Here is a 20,413-nt window from a genome sequence, read left to right on the forward strand (position 1 = left end):
GCCTCTCTTTCCCCCTTGAATCTCATTCCCAATTCAGTCAAAGCACTTTTGTTTGGCGTACGGCCAATCTTATATGTTTAAATCTCAAAACTTCTTATATGTTTATTCCAATAAACCTGATTAAGAGCCATTCTTAACAGCACTTCAAAGTATTATAGAAACGATTAATCCGAACTCACATGGATTAACAAATATTTCTATATAGTAATATATAAAAACAGCTGAAAAGAAATTGTCAGTCAAAGACATCAAACTCCAGTCACACTTTGACAAAGTTAAAGAAATTCTCTCTCTCTCTCTCTCTCTCTCTCTCTCTCTCTCTCATGTTTTTACCTTGACACCTTTCTCCTTATCTTTCAGCAGCTCTTCTGTTCTGGCTACTTTTTCTTCTAAACTCAGGGCTTGGTTTGTCACATATTTCAGTTTACTCGCAAGACTCTCATTCTGGTCCTTTATCAAATTTAGCCTTAGCACAGATATATGGGGTGAGAAGAAAGAGTTACATACATATTTCCAAAAGCTGTACAGAAGCAGTTGAAAATTGGAGCCAATATCCCTAACTCTCAATATAAAATGTAAGTAACTCTATGAAATGTCATTTACTATTTAGGGCCATCTAGGGTCTTACCTAGTAAGCAGCCCAAATTTCAGCCACTTTTTAATACATTTTTATGACAAAATAAGTCAGACTATATGATCTCATTTAATTTTCCCTCCATCTCATCACACATTAAGATATTAATCAGAGAAGCCCTTTAAGGTTTTATCAAAAAGGCAACTGAGACATTTCCTGATGGTCAACTCTCTTACTTTCTCAGGATGTAGAAGGTGGTGGGGTGTTGTACCATTCTGAGAAGACTCACAGATTGGTATTGGAGAGGGAGAATAACATAATAATTTCAAAGTGGGGAGACAATTTTTAGCATCCAGGCAATATTGCACCATGCACCAAATTACGTTCCAAGTCCCTAAGTTTCCATTCAGTAAAGTCATTTATGCTGCCCTGTGGTCCTACTGGGAGGAAGGGCGGGATATAATAATAATAATTTATAAACCGTTCTTTTATCACCAGCCAGGTCCCACTAGCTTTCAAGGTCTTAAAAAGTGAACAGCCAGCTGACTGGTTTTATAAATGGGAAGCCAGCACACAAAAACAGTGGCTTCAGTAAATGTTAAGTAGCCATCCTTGTGAAGTTAGTTGTCCATGCCATCATTGTTTAGACAATGCTGAAGTATCCATTCCTCTAGTACTATTCACAAAAATATTTAGTTTTTTTTAAAAAAACTAGCAATCATCTCACCATTTATAATCCCTACCTTAAAGTTTTGTCTTGGATTTCCTTTTTAAGGTTAGCTACATTGATTCTCATAGATTCTAATTCAGATGCAGTTCCATCCACAGTAGCTTTCAAGGTATCCAGCTAATTGTTAGGTTAAGAGAATTTTGAGAATACAAGTAATTATTCAGAGTACTTTATCATTTACAAAGTGCATTTTTCAGGCATCCCACCAACTTGTATTGAAATACATATTTTGTATTTCTAACACAGATTTTATTTTCAATTTCTAACAGATAACCTGCATTTCTGGAATGTAAACAGTTATTCTAAATTTTAGATAAGCACCCCTTGTTTTCATACCTTTCCGCTTTATATTTTATTCATGTTTTTCAGTAAATTTCCCATTCAAAGCCTTTTTGAAATATAAAGGTGTGAAATGTTGGTTGTGTCTCAATTTATGCTACTTCTGTGAGGTGTAGTTTGGCTCTAATTAACAACAAAGTCCACTCCAGAGGCTGGAGAATGCTGAACTTAGGATCTGAGAGACTCAAATTAATAATCATAGCAGAAAGGAGAAATTCTAAAATATAGGACTAGATTATATGGCTGTATGAGCTTTAATTTCTGTGCATAAAATTAACTGAAAGGGAAAAAAGACAGCAAACCTATCTGCATTGACAAAAGGCGTAAAGACAACAAAATCATTTTTCAATTTCCTAATTCAAATGTAAAAGCTCAAAGTCTGAACTACTGAGCAAGTTCCATATATGTATAACTATGCCTTACATGCAATGACCATAGCAAGTTTTGATTACAACTTCCTCTGGGCTATCTCTTAGTAAGCATCAGATATAGTGGGGCTCTCCGTTCTTGAAAGGTGTCTCCACTTCTGAAGGCTTGTGAGGCATGAACTATGCTGCTTTTTAACTTGCTCAAGTTTACTGCATATGTCTGTTACATAGGCACAGGAAAGCATTTTCTTCCAAAGTGAAACTAAACTCAAAGATTATGGTACTCCATGTGCCAGTTTCAGTATATGTTACTGCAATGCTAAAATTACCTCATCCTGGAGCTGATTTCGGTTAGCCTCCTCTTTCTGGTAATCCTGTCTCAGTTTGGCAGCTTGCCGATCAGCTATGGCAATTCTCTTCTCGTACTCCATGTTATTACCACTCTCATTTGCCAAAAACTGGATCTTGTCTTTAAGCAAACTTTCCTTTGCACGGATTGCCCGTCTTGCCTGTGCTAAAAGCTAGCCATAGAAAAATATATAAATTATTTATAACAATGCAGTTAAATAAAACAAACTAAGAATCACAAAAAAGTTTTAAGTTCTTGAGGGGAAGTTTGCTTTGTTTCTTGCTTTAACAGTTCATGACAGTAAAACCTAATTTTAAATAAAACACAATACATAAAATATGTATAGATACATACTGTATAACATTTAACTCCTTAGGAAATGGAAGCCCAGATGACATTGCGTATCGTAACAGATCAAAAGCCAAAAAATGGCTTACCAAGGCACAGTTATCTATTTCTTGATCTCTTTTCTTCATTTGTTCTATGGTGTTTTCCCATTGTCTGATAAGTTCTTGTCTTTCATGATGAACCCTGCGGAAATCTTCGGCTGTCTTATCCAGCTCTATCTGTAAATAGAAGTGGAACCTACTAACAATGCATTCCAGGTATGAGAAGCATTTGAAGTATTGCCACAAAATTCATTCCCCAGTTGCTCTGTGGACAAACCTGAGCAGCTAAGGTTTCTGTAAGCTCGTTGTCAAGAATTCTGCGTCTGTTATTACATTGTACAGTCAGCATTTCTATCTGTAGAGTTAACACCTGCAATGAAAAGATAATGAAACATAGTTTTTAAAATACTACACTCCAATCATAAAATACAGTTACAAACATTGCCATGGCCATGTTTTCAAAAAAGAATTCTAAAAACATAAAATCCTAAGGCTAGGAGGGACCTCAAAGATTATCCAGTCCAACTACTTAAAACTCCATAGGTGGTATCTGCGATGTTCCTGTATTAATGTAAATATGGTAAGTGCTGTTTGTATAGAAGAGATGTGGTAAGTGGAGTGAAAGAGGAGGGGGGAGTAAATGAGCAGGAGAATGCTGGATGATTGGCTGAGTGTTTGAATGGCTGAAAGTATAAAAGGAAGAATGACAGTTGAATCTGAATGGACGTGTGTGGACATTAGTGGGTTGTTTGAGAGGGTGGACGTTATTGAGTTGTTTGAGAGGTGTTTGTCAGGAGAGTGTGGAGAAGGAGGGAGGTGGAGTTTGGAATAGTAATAGATGAAACCATATGCTTATGTGCCTTTATAAAGTAATCTTGTTATCTTTGTTATATAAATAAATACTTATTTGGTTTACCAAAGGCCTGATCCTTGGCTGGGGTTTCACAGACCAGAAGGGAGGGTAAGGTAATAACCAAGGCTGAAGGGAAACAGTAACAAATGGTGGCAGCGGTGAAGGAAAGAAAATAACACCACAAGTATTCAGAGCAAAACAGAATTATATGCATTCTGTATAGATCAAAGGGATTGGGACAGTTTAAGCACGCAGTCACAGAGGTAACCTGATTGAGAGAGACTCAGGCAGAGTCTCTGGGGATACTGGTTATAGGACGTGACTGGTGGTGCTGCCTAGCAGGGGGATCTATTGAGATCTGTGCTAGAGCAGAGAGGGAAACCATAAAAAAGGACAGTCCGGACTGGTGGAGTCCCTGGTGGTGCCTAGTGACAGGCAGTAGCCACAAGCAGGTAGGAACCTGACAGGGAGAGCCAGGGAAGGGCGTCACAGTATCCATAGGTGGTGAGCTGTTCTGCTCACCCAACAGATTACCATTTACACAACAGAACTTTCCTGTCTTCTTCTCCCTCCTACACACCCTCAAGTTCTGCTTCAGAGAGTTAGGGGAGTCTCCAGAGAAGATTTTGAGTGCATGTGGGGAGAACAGAAGAAGAGTTCTCTTGTGCAAGCAGAACCCCACTCACACAGCATTGGACACAACCTCACAACCTATATTAAGAACATAAGAACATAAGAAGAGCCTGCTGGATCAGGCCAGTGGCCCATCTAGTCCAGCATCCTGTTCTCACAGTGGCCAACCAGGTGCCTGGGGGAAGCCCACAAGCAGGACCCGAGTGCAAGAACACTCTCCCCTCCTGAGGCTTCCGGCAACTGGTTTTCAGAAGCATGCTGCCTCTGACTAGGGTGGCAGAGCACAGCCATCATGGCTAGTAGCCATTGATAGCCCTGTCCTCCATCAATTTGTCTAATCTTCTTTTAAAGCCGTCCAAGCTGGTGGCCATTACTGCATCTTGTGGGAGCAAATTCCATAGTTTAACTATGCGCTGAGTAAAGAAGTACTTCCTTTTGTCTGTCCTGAATCTTCCAACATTCAGCTTCTTTGAATGTCCACGAGTTCTAGTATTATGAGAGAGGGAGAAGAACTTTTCTCTATCCACTTTCTCAATGCCATGCATAATTTTATACACTTCTATCATGTCTCTTCTGACCCGCCTTTTCTCTAAACTAAAAAGCCCCAAATGCTGCAACCTTTCCTCGTAAGGGAGTCGCTCCATCCCCTTGATCATTCTGGTTGCCCTCTTCTGAACCTTTTCCAACTCTAGAATATCCTTTTTGAGATGAGGCGACCAGAACTGTACACAGTATTCCAAATGCGGCCGCACCATAGATTTATACAATGGCATTATGATATCGGCTGTTTTATTTTCAATACCTTTCCTAATTATCGCTAGCATGGAATTTGCCTTTTTCACAGCTGCCGCACACTGGGTCGACATTTTCATCGTGCTGTCCACTACAACCCCGAGGTCTCTCTCCTGGTCGGTCACCGCCAGTTCAGACCCCATGAGCATATATGTGAAATTAAGATTTTTTGCTCCAATATGCATAGTTTTACACTTGTTTATATTGAATTGCATTTGCCATTTTTCTGCCCATTCACTCAGTTTGGAGAGGTCTTTTTGGAGCTCTTCGCAATCCCTTTTTGTTTTAACAACCCTGAACAATTTAGTGTCATCAGCAAACTTGGCCACTTCACTGCTCACTCCTAATTCTAGGGCATTAATGAACAAGTTGAAAAGTACAGGTCCCAATACCGATCCTTGAGGGACTCCACTTTCTACAGCCCTCCATTGGGAGAACTGTCCGTTTATTCCTACTCTCTGCTTTCTGCTTCTTAACCAATTTCTTATCCACAAGAGGACCTCTCCTCTTATTCCATGACTGCTAAGCTTCCTCAGAAGCCTTTGGTGAGGTACCTTGTCAAACGCTTTTTGAAAGTCTAAGTACACTATGTCCACTGGATCACCTCTATCTATATGCTTGTTGACACTCTCAAAGAATTCTAATAGGTTACTGAGACAGGACTTTCCCTTGCAGAAGCCATGCTGGCTCTGCTTCAGCAAGGCTTGTTCTTCTATGCGCTTAGTTAATCTAGCTTTAATAATACTTTCTACCAGTTTTCCAGGGACAGAAGTTAAGCTAACTGGCCTGTAATTTCCGGGATCCCCTCTGGATCCCTTTTTGAAGATTGGCGTTACATTTGCCACTTTCCAGTCCTCAGGCACGGAGGAGGACCCAAGGGACAAGTTACATATTTTAGTTAGCAGATCAGCAATTTCACCTTTGAGTTCTTTGAGAACTCTCGGGTGGATGCCATCCGGGCCCGGTGATTTGTCAGTTTTTATATTGTCCATTAAGCTTAGAACTTCCTCTCTCGTTACCACTATTTGTCTCAGTTCCTCAGAATCCCTTCCTGCAAATGTTAGTTCAGGTTCAGGGATCTGCCCTATATCTTCCACTGTGAAGACAGATGCAAAGAATTCATTTAGCTTCTCTGCAATCTCCTTATCGTTCTTTAGTACACCTTTGACTCCCTTATCATCCAAGGGTCTCATTGTCTCCCTAGATGGTCTCCTGCTTTGAATGTATTTATAGAATTTGTTGTTGTTGGTTTTTATGTTCTTAGCAATGTGCTCCTCAAATTCTTTTTTAGCATCCCTTATTGTCTTCTTGCATTTCTTTTGCCAGAGTTTGTGTTCTTTTTTATTTTCTTCATTTGGACAAGACTTCCATTTTTTGAAGGAAGACTTTTTGCCTCTAAGAGCTTCCTTGACTTTGCTCGTTAACCATGCTGGCATCTTCTTGGCCCTGGCGGTACCTTTTCTGATCTGCGGTATGCACTCCAGTTGAGCTTCTAATATATTCTAATATATTCTAATATATTGCTTTTAGTAAACTGTCCACATCAATTTACTAAATACCTGATACTTCACTGTAGCCTTCACCAACCTGCAGACATTTTGGACTGAGGCTGATGGGAGTTGCAGTCCAAAATATCTGGAGAGCATCGAGTTGGCATAGGCTGTTTTATTGTTACCTTTTAGCTTTAGTACATAGTAAAAATCATTTAAGCAGCGCAAAGGAGAACTTTACTTACATTTTATGTTAGCTGGATTATTTCTAGGGTTCCTAAATTCCTTAACTGTATTAAATTACACAGGCATTCATTTTAAATTAATTGTTGTATTTAGGCCCATTGGCAAGGCATTTCAGGATGGATACCATGGGTTAAACTAGGCATGTAGAATGCCTCCTGGTAGTTCTTCTTTTTTACTTTAATGAAGCAGTGGTAGGTTCTAAATTTGATCAGAAGAGCAGCCCTGGAGGAAGTTAAATTTTGCAATCCTATGCACACTTTCCTGCAAAAAAGTCCCACTGAACTGAAATGTAATTTAATTCTCAGTAAGTGTGCATAAGACCTCATTGTTCATGTTTTACCAGTGGGCCATTTCCCAAGCAAAAGAACCAAGCTGATTTTCTTCTTGCAAGGGAAAAGATACAGGAGAAGAGCAGCTAGGGATAGTTTGGATTGAGAAAATGGCCCACAAGCAAAATGTTACGAATACCCTTCTCATGTTGCTCTGATTGCATTCTGATTGCTACGCTGAAATAAAAACAAAGCATCTGCCTGTGCATTAAGATCAGCAGATGAGGTTCTCCTGGTGGTCCTGCATTAAATGGACCATTGGTCTCACCTAAAGGGTGATTTTCATAGGAGGACTGCCATCAAGTGGGTTATAGCTCCACCTATCGTCCGAAGGCAAGAATGTTTTTGAAGTCAAGACTAGGGGCGTCAGGCCCCTCCCACTCTCCAGTTCATTCGCAGCGAGTCCAAAGAGAGATATCTAAAAATGCAGGAGAAAAGGCCAACGGGCCTACCAGCAAAGACATAACACAATAGCAATAATCATAATAATATGACTCTAACGTAGCGATATAACATTAATAGCAGTCTTGACTTCACTAGTAAATCTAATATAATAGCGTAACAGGAATATATGAAAAAAACCCCAAAAATATCTAGGTATCCTCCAACTGGGAGGGTCGTGATGGCAGTCCTCCTATGAAAATCACCCTTCAGGTGAGACCAATGGTCCATTTTCCATAGGAGGACTGCCATCAAGCGGGATGTACCAAAGCAGCCCATAACAGGGAGGGACCACCCACATCCTAATCATCATTAAGAACCTGTTGCAACACTCATCTGCCAAAAGAGGCATCGGCAGAGGCATAACGATCTATTTTGTAATGCCTTATAAACGAGTGTGGGGTAGACCAAACAGCAGCTCTGCAAATATCAGCAACAGGAGCGTTGGTAGCAAAAGCAGCCGTAGTGGCCGCTGACCTAGTGGAATGAGCTGTTATACTAGCTGGAACTGGAAGCTTAAGGGACTCATAGGCTAAGGTAATACATGCACGCAACCAGCGGGATAAGGTGGAATTAGCTACTTTATGCCCCATAGAACGTGGATGAAAGGATACAAACAAAGACTCAGTTCGTCGTATATCCTGGGTCCTAGACAGGTAGGTCTTGAGAGCCCTCCAAACATCCAATGAATGCCAAGCCTTCTCTAGGGGATGGGTAGGATTCGGACAAAATGAAGGAAGAACAATGTCCTGGTTGCAATGGAAAACTGAATTGACCTTGGGACGGAAGGATCAGTTTTCAGCACAACAGAGTCCGTGTGAAAGACACAGAGATGGCGGGCAGAAGACAATGCGCCCAGTTCCGAAACTCGTCTCGCAGAGGTGATCGCGATCAGGAACAGGACCTTGAATGACAACAGACGTAAAGGCACAGTCCTAAGGGGCTCGAACGGAGGGCGTTGTAAAGCCTGTAGGACCTTCGACAAACTCCATGAGGGAAAATGGTGGAATACAGCCGGTGAGCGTAACGCGGTTCCCCTCAGAAAACGTTTGATGAACGGGTGCGAGGCAATAGGAGCACCAGCGGAGGACACTGAGAGAATGGACGACAGAGTGGACGCATGTCTACGTAAGGTGTTGGGTCTAAGTCCCATCAGGAGGCCCCTATGAAGGAATTGCAGGACCTGTTGTATTGTGGCCTGGTGTCGGGAGGATGAGCTGGGCTCCTGGGGGGTTGTCAGAAGAGGATTCAAATGGCTGGCAGAGGGAGGAGGGAGGAACTTACCCTCTGTGGAGCGAAGCCGAAACAGAGGACATGCCAGAGATAGGGTCGCCTAGCAACGGGGAGCCTGAGAGCCTTGAAGTTTTAGAATCCCCCCCAGACAGTCCCAGGCCCTCCCTTCTCCGCAGCTCAGAGCAAGAGGGAGGGCTGATCACAGCAGAAAGGCGGAGAGATGGTTTACCCTCAGCCCCTTCTTTATCACCCATAGGGGAATCGGACACTTCAGAAGAGGATGAGGTGATGCCTCCCCCCTCACCACGCACACGCAGACGGTTGAAAAGACAGGAGAGAAGGGGGGAAGGCGGGCAGTACCTGAGGGGGAATTAAGGAGGAGCGAAAGGTTGCGCGCCCGTTTAGCCCCTTCTTAAAGAACAGGCGGGAAGCAGCCCCTTGCTCTGTCAACTTTCTCCCAATGTCGCAGGACCTGTATCCCTGTATTGCTTCATGAGAAAGCGCAGTCTTTGTTGGACATTACTCTAATAAAACACGAATTAACTACAACCTCTGGTCTGGTTCCTGAGTCGCATCCTGGGCCTGACAGCTTGACAGAGCCACCTAAATCACCCTCAACGCTCTCTTCACTTGACTGGGGCAAGATGTCAAAGGGAGCAGCGGGCCGGACGAACCCCACTTCTGAGACGGAAGAAGTGAAACTCTTGAGGACTAAGGTAGCTGAATTGCAGACGGATGTCCAAGCCCTGCTAGCAGCAGTCAAGGCGCTGAAGACGGATAATCAAACCTTGAAGGCCACGATAGACCAGATGCAAACAGCCCCTCCAGCTGCCGCAGTAAAGGTTCCCATTGGATTGCCCCCAAAATACACGGGACAAAGTGATCAGTTGGCAACTTTCGTGGCTCAATGTGAGTTATATCTGGATGTCAGGCACATGGAGTTTCTAGACGATGGGGCTAAAGTGGCCTTCGTGATTAGCCTCCTGGAGGGAGAAGCTGCAAAATGGGTGACTCCGTATCTCGTGAGAAAAGATACTGTCTTAAGAAGGTACAGAGGATTTATACAGGAGATGACCGAGATGTTCCAAGACCCGCAAAGAGCTGAAACAGTAGTGCGGCAACTAGGCGCTCTGAAGCAAGCTAAAGGGACTGTTTCCGATTACACTAACGCTTTTAAAATTCTGTCCCAGGAAACTGGTTACAATGACGCCGCCCTGATGTTTATGTACCGGAGTGGATTAAATGCTGAAATCCTGGATGAGTTGGCCAGGACCTCCCCCCCCGCTGACCTACCAGGGCTCATCCGGCTATGCCTACAGATAGATCACCGGATGGAAGGAAGGCGCCTGGAAAGGAAGCAGGAGGTCCCGAGATACTCAGCCTCGGCATCTCGCAGCAAGACCCTTCCCTCTGCAGGAATGGCAGGTAATGCAGCTGAGGGACAGGGAGGGGCTAGGCCAAGACTGTCAGAAGAAGAAAAGAAAAGACGCCGCTGAGAACGTTTATGCTTTTATTGTTCAAAGCTGGGCCACGTGGCCAGAGACTGTGGACTAAAAGGGGGGAAAGCTGAGCCGTCAGGAAACTAGAACACCCAGTCCACGTGCAGGCCGGTGGACTGGGGGCAGCGTTGTATAAAGGCCCCCCAACGATCCAACCTCCCTCAAAGGGGGTGTTGGTCTTGCCTATTCGGATTACAACTTCCAGAGGAGTGGTGTTTAATTCCACTGCCTTAATTGACAGTGGAGCCTCCACAAATTTTATTGATGTAAAGTTAGTCAAGCGTCATGGAATTTCCCGGTGGAAACTGAACGCTCCCCTAGCTGTGGAGACTATCGATGGGAGACCCCTGAAGTCAGGAGGGGTGACACAAGCCACGGAGGAAGTGAAACTTCAAATCCCTGGGCACGAAGAGTTCATTTCGCTATACGTGTCAGATCTCTCGAACTTTGAGGTGATTCTGGGAATGCCCTGGCTAGCAAAGCATGAACCCACAATAAGTTGGAAGGAGGCGGTGGTGTGGTTCACCTCACAGTATTGCCAGGAGAACTGTCAACCTGAAGGAATCAAGAACACCTTAGCGGGGGCAGTGCAAGAGATCGAGCAAGTGACCCTGCCGCCAAAGTATGAAGAATTCAAAGATGTGTTTGATGAAAAGGAGGCAGAGACTTTACCCCCCCCACCGCCCTTACGACTGTGCGATTGATCTAGTGCCAGGAGCCAGCATTCCATCAGGGAGAATCTACTCTCTCACAGAGATTGAGAGGGAGGCCCTGAAGGAATTCCTGGATAAAAACCTGAGACGAGGATTCATACGCCCCTCACAATCCCCTGCTGGAGCGCCACTATTGTTTGTGAAAAAGAAGGGGGGGAACTCAGACCCTGTAACGACTATCGCGCATTGAACCAGATCACCATCCCCAACAGCTACCCGCTGCCCCTGATCTCAGAGTTGCTGGACCGACTGCGCTCTGCAAAAATCTTCACGAAGTTGGATTTGAGAGGAGCGTACAATCTGATCAGGATGAAGCAGGGAGATGAATGGAAAACAGGATTCTTGACCGCTTACGGACAGTATGAATACCTGGTCATGCCGTTCGGGCTTTGTGGAAGTCCAGGAATTTTTCAAAAATTCATGAACGACGTGTTTAGAGACTTGTTGGACACATATGTAATCTGTTACTTAGATGATATCCTGGTGTTCTCAAAGAACCAGGAAGACCACGACCAGCATGTGAAGACGGTGTTGCAGAGACTGAGAGAAAATCACCTGTATGCTAAATTAGAGAAATGTGGATTTGACCTCAAGTCTCTAGACTTCCTTGGATATGGAATCTCAGCGGAAGGCGTGGAGATGGACCCAGGGAAAGTAAGCTGTATATTGGACTGGGGCCAACCTGTCACCAAAAAGGATGTACAACGGTTTTTGGGGTTTGCCAATTATTACAGAAAGTTCATTCCAGGGTTTTCCAAATTGACAGCTCCTCTGACTGACTGTTTAAGGGGGAAGAAGAAGTTTCAATGGACAGAGAGTGCCACCCAGGCCTTTGAGGAGCTGAAGAGAAGGTTCGCTTCCGAGCCCATTCTGCACTTTGCTGACCCGACCCGCCCTTTCATCGTGGAAGCAGATGCTTCAGATTTTGCTATCGGGGGGGTCCTTCTGCAATTAGACCAAGAAGGAAAGGAGCTGCACCCCTGTGCGTACTTCTCTCGGAAGTTAAAGCCTGCAGAGAAGAATTACACAGTTTGGGAGAAGGAGCTGCTGGCCATCAAGGACTCTTTTGAAAACTGGAGACAATACCTAGAGGGGGGCCCTCATCAGATCGAAGTGCGCTCCGACCACAAGAACCTGGAAAGCCTCCAAACTGCCAGAAAGCTGAACCAGAGACAAATAAGATGGTCCCAGTTCTTCACCAGGTTTAACTTCAAGATCACTTACCAAACCCAAGCCAAAAACCAGAGAGCTGATGCCTTATCCAGACAGCCACAGTACAAAGAAAGTGAATCCGAGGACCAGCCTCAGTACGTGATCCCGCCAGAGAAATTAATGTTGGGATCATGCCAGTCTTCGTGGGAAGAGGAACTCAAAAAGGCACAACAGGAAGATGCAGACGTACTAAAATATGGGCAGGAGACGGGACAAAGTCAAGACTCAGAAGTAACCTTTCACTGGAGGAATGGACTATTATGGTTCAAAACAGCCAGATATGTGCCAGAAGGAGAATTAAGGCTCAGAATCCTATGCCAGTGCCATCATTCCATCACAGCGGGACACTTTGGGATTTACAAGACCATTCAGAACGTGGCCAAGGACTTCTGGTGGCCTAAAATGCGTAGGGATATTGAAAGCTATGTAAAGTCCTGTTCTGTCTGTCTGCGGACAAAAACACAAACAGGAAAACCAGCAGGACTGTTACAACCGCTACCTGTACCACATGAACCCTGGAAGGATCTCTCCATGGATTTTATAACTGATCTACCCAAATCCCAAGGAATGACAGCCGTTTTAGTCGTGGTAGATCTACTCACCAAAATGGCGCATTTCCTCTCTTGTGCAGGGGCCTTAGAGGCTAAGGAAACGGCCAAGTTATTCATCAAAGAAGTCTACCGACTGCATGGGTTGCCAAACAGTGTAGTCTCAAACCGAGGAACTCAGTTCACAGCCAAATTTTGGAGAGCAATGTGGAAACAGTTGCAGACGGAATTAAAACTCTCCTCCGCCCATCACCCCCAGACAGATGGGCAAACGGAACGCTTGAACGCCATTTTGGAAAGATATTTAAGAAGTTATGTGTCCTATCAACAGACTGACTGGGTATCATATTTGCATTTTGCAGAGTTCGCCTACAACAATTCTCTACACTCCAGCACTCAACAAACCCCATTCTTCGCGAATTATGGATTCCATCCTAAAGTCTTTCCAAGCAGCTCAGAAGGAATGCTGGTACCGGCAGCTGAGGACTTCCTAAAAGAATTGCAAGCGGTGCAACAAACACTGAAACAGCAGTTAAACGAAACCAAAACAGAGTACAAGCGACTTGCTGACCTGCACAGGAAGGAGGGGCCCCCCCTTCAACCAGGAGACCAGGTATGGCTGTCCACCCGTTTCCTCCAGATGCCGGGCAAATGTAGAAAATTACAAGACAAAAGGGTGGGTCCTTTTGAAATAGAAACTCAAATTAATCCCGTGGCGTACCGGCTGAAGCTACCTGACACGTTTAAAATACATCCTGTGTTTCATCGATCCCTCTTGACGAAAGCTGCCCCTCCCAGTGAGCTGCAGCCGGAGGAGCCTCCTGGGTCCCCACTCCTGATAAATGAGCAGCTTGAGTTTGAAGTTGAGGAAATCTTGGATTCCAGGATCAGATGCCACAAGCTGCAGTATTTGATTCACTGGAAGGGCTATGGAGTGGCTGACAGATCATGGGAAAATGCAGATGATGTGCATGCTCCAGAGTTAGTAAAACTTTTCCATCAACATTTTCCTCACCGCCCCAAGCCAGACAGGGGGAGGGGGGCACAGCTTGAGAAGGGGGATGGTGTCGGAAGGATGAGCTGGGCTCCTGGGGGGTTGTCAGAAGAGGATTCAAATGGCTGGCAGAGGGAGGAGGGAGGAACTTACCTCTGTGGAGCGAAGCCGAAACAGAGGACATGCCAGAGATAGGGTCGCCTAGCAACGGGGAGCCTGAGAGCCTTGAAGTTTTAGAATCCCCCCCAGACATTCCCAGGCCCTCCCTTCTCCGCAGCTCAGAGCAAGAGGGAGGGCTGATCACAGCAGAAAGGCGGAGAGATGGTTTACCCTCAGCCCCTCCTTTATCACCCATAGGGGAATCGGACACTTCAGAAGAGGAGGAGGTGATGCCTCCCCCCTCACCACGCACACGCAGATGGTTGAAAAGACAGGAGAGAAGGGGGGGAAGGCGGGCAGTACCTGAGGGGGAGTTAAGGAGGAGCGAAAGGTTGCGCGCCCGTTTAGCCCCTTCTTAAAGAACAGGCGGGAAGCAGCCCCTTGCTCTGTCAACTTTCTCCCAATGTCGCAGGACCTGTATCCCTGTATTGCTTCATGAGAAAGCGCAGTCTTTGTTGGACATTACTCTAATAAAACACGAATTAACTACAACCTCTGGTCTGGTTCCTGAGTCGCATCCTGGGCCTGACACCTGGGAAGGATCGAGGTGCTGGGACTGACACCACCTGGAGAATGCCACCCAAGTATGGTGATATATACGGGTGGTGGCTGGTCGTCTTGAGGTCAAGATAATGTCAATAACAGTGTCAGACAGGCCAGCAGACCTTAAATGTCCCCGTTCAAAAGCCACGCTGTTAGCTTGAGCCAATTGGGATCCTGATGCAATATTGGGCCCTGGGATAAGAGGTCTGGCCTGACCGGGAGCGTCCAAGGGTCCGTCACTGACATGGCAAGGAGATCCGAGAACCACGGTCAATGGGGCCAATATGGAGCTATCAGAACCAGTTTGGCCCTCTCGCGTCGCGCCTTTCTCAAGGTTCTGGCTAATAGTGGTATTGGAGGGAAGGCGTACAATAGGCCATCCAGCCACGGTAGCGATAGGGCATCCACCGCTTCCACTGTCGTGTCCAGGTATCGAGCGAAGTACCTGGGTAGCTGGCAATTGCGACTGGAGGCAAATAGATCGACTGAGAAGACGCCGAACCGACACTGGAGAAGATAGAAAATGGTCGGATGAAGTTTCCATTCTCCCGGAAAGACCTGTTGTCTGCTGAGCCAGTCTGCTGTCACATTCCAAATTCCTCTGAGATGTTCTGCTTTTAAGGATTGCAGATGTTGCTCTGCCCAGTCGAATATGAGGGAAGCTAGGTTCTGCAGAGGATGGGACCTGGTCCCCCCTTGCCTGTTTAAATGAGATTTGGCACACATATTGTCTGTTCGAATGAGGACATGGTCCAAGCGGAACAGAGACTGAAAATGGAGCAGAGCTAAGTGGACAGCCTTCAGTTCCAGCCAATTGATGCTCTGAGTCTGCTCTGCTGTGGTCCAAACCCCCTGAACAAACTGGGAGTTGCAGTGGGCTCCCCAGCCGAGGAGACTGGCATCTGTGGTGATAACAGTCCTGCGGGGTTCTCTGAACAGAGTGCCCTGGGTGAGATGTTGTAACCTCGTCCACCAGCAGAATGAAAGACGCAGTGCGGGGCTCAAGGGAATTGCTCAATGATTTGACCTGGCAATGTCCTGCTGAAACGGCAACAAAGCCCACTGGAGTTGGTGAGTATGAGCTCGAGCCCATGGCACAATATGGATGGTGGACACCAACATTCCGAGAGCCCTGGCTAGAAGCATGATGTCTGCGGTTGCGTGGTGCATCAGAGACCGTGCGATGTCTGTGATAGCAGTTATGTGGTCTGGAGACAGGATCACCGTCGCCTGCAGGGTGTCCAACATCGCCCCTAGATGTTGTAGGCGTTGGGTTGGTTGGAGATGGCTTTTGTCGAAATTGACTAGCCAGCCGTAGGCCTGCAAGACATGGAGCGTGGGCGTTAGATGGCGATGAGCCAGCTCCCTGGAACTCGCCCGTATTAAAAGATCGTCCAAGTAGGGGTAGATATGGACCCCTTGAAGCCGGAGGTAAGCCACTAGTATGAGTAGCACCTTGGTAAATACTCTCGGGGCAGATGAGAGGCCGAACGGCATCGCTCGATATTGAAAATGCTGGGGGCCGAAAGCAAACCGAAGGAATTTTCTGTGGGCTATGCAAATAGGCACATGGAGATACGCTTCCTTTAGGTCGATAGAAGCCAAGAAGTCTCCTTCTTGAAGGCTTTCTGTAATGGAGTGGAGGGATTCCATTTTGAACCTGCAATACTTTACGAAAGTTGATGAACTTGAGATCCAACACCGCCCTCCATGACAGATCTCGTTTGGGCACAGCAAATAGGAGGGAGTACACCCCTTCCGACCTCTCTGTTGTAGGGACTGGCTCTATCGCCACTGTGTCCAAGAGGTGATGTATGGCTGTCTGCATGATGCAGTGCCTGGCTGGTGCCCTGGGACAAGGGGAGGGATGAAATCTGTCCGGAGGGATTGCCGAAAACTCTAGTGCATAGCCATAACAAAAAAGATCTCTGATCCAGGCGACCTGAGTCAGACGCAGCCAATGGTCTCCAAACAGAAGCAGTCTGCCCCCTACCGGTATCACGTCAGTACTGTCTGTGCTGGCAAGACCCTCCCCTATATGAGGACGTTGAGGTACCTCTGCGCCCCTGGTACTGACCTCTGCCTGGGAAACATCTGTTCCAGACTCCCCTGGAGGGACGGAAATCATAGGTTCAGAAATCGCAGCCTTGTCCCCCGGGCCGCGTTCCTCGAAAGGGCTGGGTCGTGCGGTGAAACGTCTGAAAGGCCTGCGATCAACGTTCCTGACAGTGGCCAAGACAGGCTTTCGAGCATCCTTGGGGTCAACAAGCACTGCCTTTAGGGCTTTCTCGCCGAAGAGTAATGAGCTGGAATAAGGTGCCCTTGATAAATTAACTCTGGCTGTAGAGTCTGCTTCCCAGTGACAAAGCCAGAGGGTCCATCGAGCGACTACCTGAGCTGCCATAGCTCGTGCTCCCAGCTGATTTGCGTGCAAGGTGGCATCAGCCACAAAAGCCGCTGTCTTGCGCAATTTCATCAGTGACCTCCTCAGAGAGACAGGATCGGGATTAGGATCATCTAAGAGGTCATCCAACCACATCATCGCTGCCCTGGAAAAGATGGAAGCTGATGCAGAGGCTCGCATGGAGAAAGCGGTGTGTAAGGCAAAGTCCAGCCTCTGCTCAGTGGCGTCCTTTAAATGTGAATCTCCTTCCCTCGGCAAAAGAGATCTAGAGACTAGACTGGAGATCAGCTCGTCTATGCCAGGGACGGCCAGTCTGCTTGTAAAGTCCGGAGCCAAAGAGTAAAGTCTGTCCGCAAGGGTGTTAAAACGGCATGTTTGTAATGGATGAGACCATTTGTCCTTGGCCAGTTTAGCAATAGGATCTGGCACAGGAAGGTAGTGCTCTGCTGGTGTGGGGGATTTCAAGACCCTGGCCCCTTTAATAGCGGGAGTGGCAGCTGCAGGTTGTGTAGATTGGAGACCAAGGGTGTTCAATACTCTGCGAGCAAGGGGCTGATAATCTAAGGCATCAAACAGGCGATAAGATGTATCCTCCTCATGTTCCGAATGATCACTCCATTTGTCTCCTTCGGCTTGCACAGCAAATGGTGACTCCTCCCCACAAGAAACGTCATCAACAAACCTGCCCCTGGCAATGTCAAAAGGATTTGGAGAGCATGATGGATCTGCCTCATTGCGTACATAGTGGTCCACACTGCGCTGAGGAATGGCGGGGACTTGTGACGGTGACTGTGTTTGAGTGAAGAACGACAGCATGTCTTGTAGTTGTGATATGAACTCATGAGACAGCTGCAGCCCCGGTGAGGTAGATGGTTGCACTTGGAGAGGCGACGTTATGGACGGCTCAGCAGGCTGTGAAGATGAATAAGCCCTAGGTGGTAATATGGGAGGAGGGTGGCTGGCTGCTGGTTGGTCAGGAAACCCAGCAAAGTCCTCCTCGGAGGAGGAAGCAGTCGGAGAGTGAAATAGATTCGTTAACTATTCCTGGCCCGCCTCCTCAGAAACCAGAACAGAGACGTAGCGTGGCCGCTTGGTTGTGCTGTGGCTGGATAGATGTTTAGTTTTGGCAACCGCTTTGGTGTGCTTATGCTTGGCCACCTTAGATTGTTTCGGCTTGGTTGCCTGAGTTGTCGCTGGCTGTTCCGCCATCATATATTTTCTAGCGGGTTCAGTACACGGCCACGGATGGGGCAGAATGTACAGACCCGAACAGGCTCAGTACACGGCCACGGATGGGGCAGAATGCACCGGCTCCGATGGCTAAGTACACGGCCACGGATGGGGCAGAATGTACAGATCAAACAGCCTTGGTACACGGCCACAGATGGGGCAGAATGTACAGTTCCAGACAGCCTGAGTATACGCAGAATGTACAATTTCAAACAGCCTTGGTACACGGCCACGGATGGGGCAGAATGCACAGTTCCAAACAGGCTTTGCACACGGCCACGGATGGGGCAGAATGTACAGTTCCAACTAGGCTGGATACACGAAACAGCTTCAATAGTCAGCTTCAGGCAGCAGTTTGTGTTGAAGAACTTATAGCAGGATTATAGAGGTTCTGCTCTGCAGCATACACACAGAAACTGACAGAAAAGGCAGAAACTGACAGAAAAGGCCTAGAACAGAATCGTTTACTATGGAAAGGACCAAACAGAAAGGGCGGGAAAAAAAGCGGGAGGAACAAAATGGCGCCCGCGAAAAGAGCGGGAAAATTGGCCAATCAGAAAGGCTTGGGGCAATGAAGAAGCAATGGCGGTCACAGGGGAGCACCAGCGAGCTCAAAAAACGGCCTCAAAAAACGCTCTGGAGCCACGGGGCTGAGAAGCGCGATCACGGCTTAGAGAGCGAGCCAGATCTCTACAGCCGCGGGACAGACTCAGCAAGCGAGGGGAATAAGGAGCCGCAGCCGCAGGCTCCGAAGGCAGTCGCGGCGAGATTTAAAATGCCGCAGAACGAGCCGGGGGAGGCGGGGCAGCCCAACCAGAAAGGGACACTGAAAGTAGAAAGAGCCGCAGCCGCAAGCTCTGGAGAAAAAACTAAGGGAGCTGCCGCGAAAATAGGCGGCGAGTTGAAAAAAGAGCGGCAGCACAAGGCAGAGAGCTGCAGCTGCAAGCTCCTGGATTAAGTCTGCGTCCGCCGGCTGAGGAAGGGAGAACCGCAGCCGTGGTCTCCCAGAATCGCCGTTCGGCAAGGCAGGGAGCTGCAGCCGCAAGCTCCCGTAACAAGGCTGCGTCCGCCACCTTAGGAAGGGAGAACCGCAGCCGCAGGCTCCCAGTAAATAGCTAGGGACTGAGGGAAAAAAATAGACAAAAAGGGGATCCCCCTTAAGTACAAAGACAAAGTACAGTCAGTCCCACAGACTCTAAAGTAAAAGACAGAGGGAAGGAAATAACGTGGAATACACACACAAAACCTCCACACCCTGTCACACAAATACACAAAAACTTATCTAGACGCTAAACTATATATCCAACTTGCACGGACGAAGGCAAGAATGAACTGGAGAGTGGGAGGGGCCTGACGCCCCTAGTCTTGACTTCAAAAACATTCTTGCCTTCGGACGATAGGTGGAGCTATAACCCGCTTGATGGCAGTCCTCCTATGGAAAATGAAGTGTGTAACACATGGGCCTTGGAAGAGCTTTTTTGGTGATGGCTCTCTTCAGATGCCAGATAAAAAATCACTTTTGTCAGGCTGACGAATTAAGTAATTTTAAAATTATGAAGCTGCTAATTATGTACTTCATTATAATTATTATTAATGTTCTTGCTTATTTTGTTTTATATTGTCTTCTTTTGTGAAGTGACCTGCCACCATTTTTGAAAAATGTAAAATCTTTTTATAAATAAATTAATAATGGTTGTAGACTTCCATATGTCTTCCAAGTCATGTCTAGTATGGCATTACATCTCTTTGCCACCTAACCTGATGCTGCAAGTAATGATATTCAGGTGGAGAGCAGATCATACATGAACATTTTTTAAAAGGATACATACTCGTAATTTGCCATCATCTTGCTGTGCATATTTCTGGATTGTGACTGCATCATTGTCTTTACGTGCAGACTCTTCTAACCAAGCCTCCAAAGCTTGTTGGTCCCAGTTCATTTGGCATCTTAAGGCTTCCAGCTTCTGAGTCACTTTGAAAACATTATTCTAATTAAAGTTGGAGAAAAGAAGAAAAAAGAAAGATTTAATAAATAAAATATAATACCATATTTTTATGAGCCCAAGAAGACTCTTATTCTTAATAACTATGCTATTGCCCACTCAAGACTAGATACCCGACAAAAATATTGTACTTAATGCCAGAATCAGTTCTGTATATATTTCAGTTCTCTGCTTCCCCCCCTCCATTAATCAGAAATCCTGCTGAATTAATCTAATCTGAGGACACTGACTTAAATCAGAGAGTGATGGGTCCCAGTAAATAAAGTTGACTTGTACTCATGACAGTGGGCTGTCACCAGCTCATTATACTGGAAGGATTTTAATATACACTACTGCTTTCAA

The 20,413-nt window shown here is 46.3% G+C and overlaps 1 protein-coding gene across 1 annotated transcript in view; it reads right to left on the reverse strand.

Moving 5' to 3' along the window:
* Positions 1 to 20,413, reverse strand: part of CCDC39 (coiled-coil domain containing 39) — a 64,339-nt gene that overhangs the window by 35,499 nt on the left and 8,427 nt on the right. Inside the window, exons 4-9 of the mRNA XM_061637390.1 lie at positions 19,898 to 20,056; positions 3,027 to 3,119; positions 2,798 to 2,926; positions 2,341 to 2,532; positions 1,318 to 1,421; positions 334 to 466 (exon numbers count right to left, since the gene is read on the reverse strand). Of these exons, the coding sequence (XP_061493374.1) occupies positions 334 to 466; positions 1,318 to 1,421; positions 2,341 to 2,532; positions 2,798 to 2,926; positions 3,027 to 3,119; positions 19,898 to 20,056 (810 nt within the window). The remainder of the gene's footprint in view (positions 1 to 333; positions 467 to 1,317; positions 1,422 to 2,340; positions 2,533 to 2,797; positions 2,927 to 3,026; positions 3,120 to 19,897; positions 20,057 to 20,413) is intronic.

Source organism: Rhineura floridana, chromosome 7, assembly GCF_030035675.1.
Source record: "Rhineura floridana isolate rRhiFlo1 chromosome 7, rRhiFlo1.hap2, whole genome shotgun sequence".
Classification (NCBI taxonomy): Eukaryota; Metazoa; Chordata; class Lepidosauria; order Squamata; family Rhineuridae; genus Rhineura; species Rhineura floridana.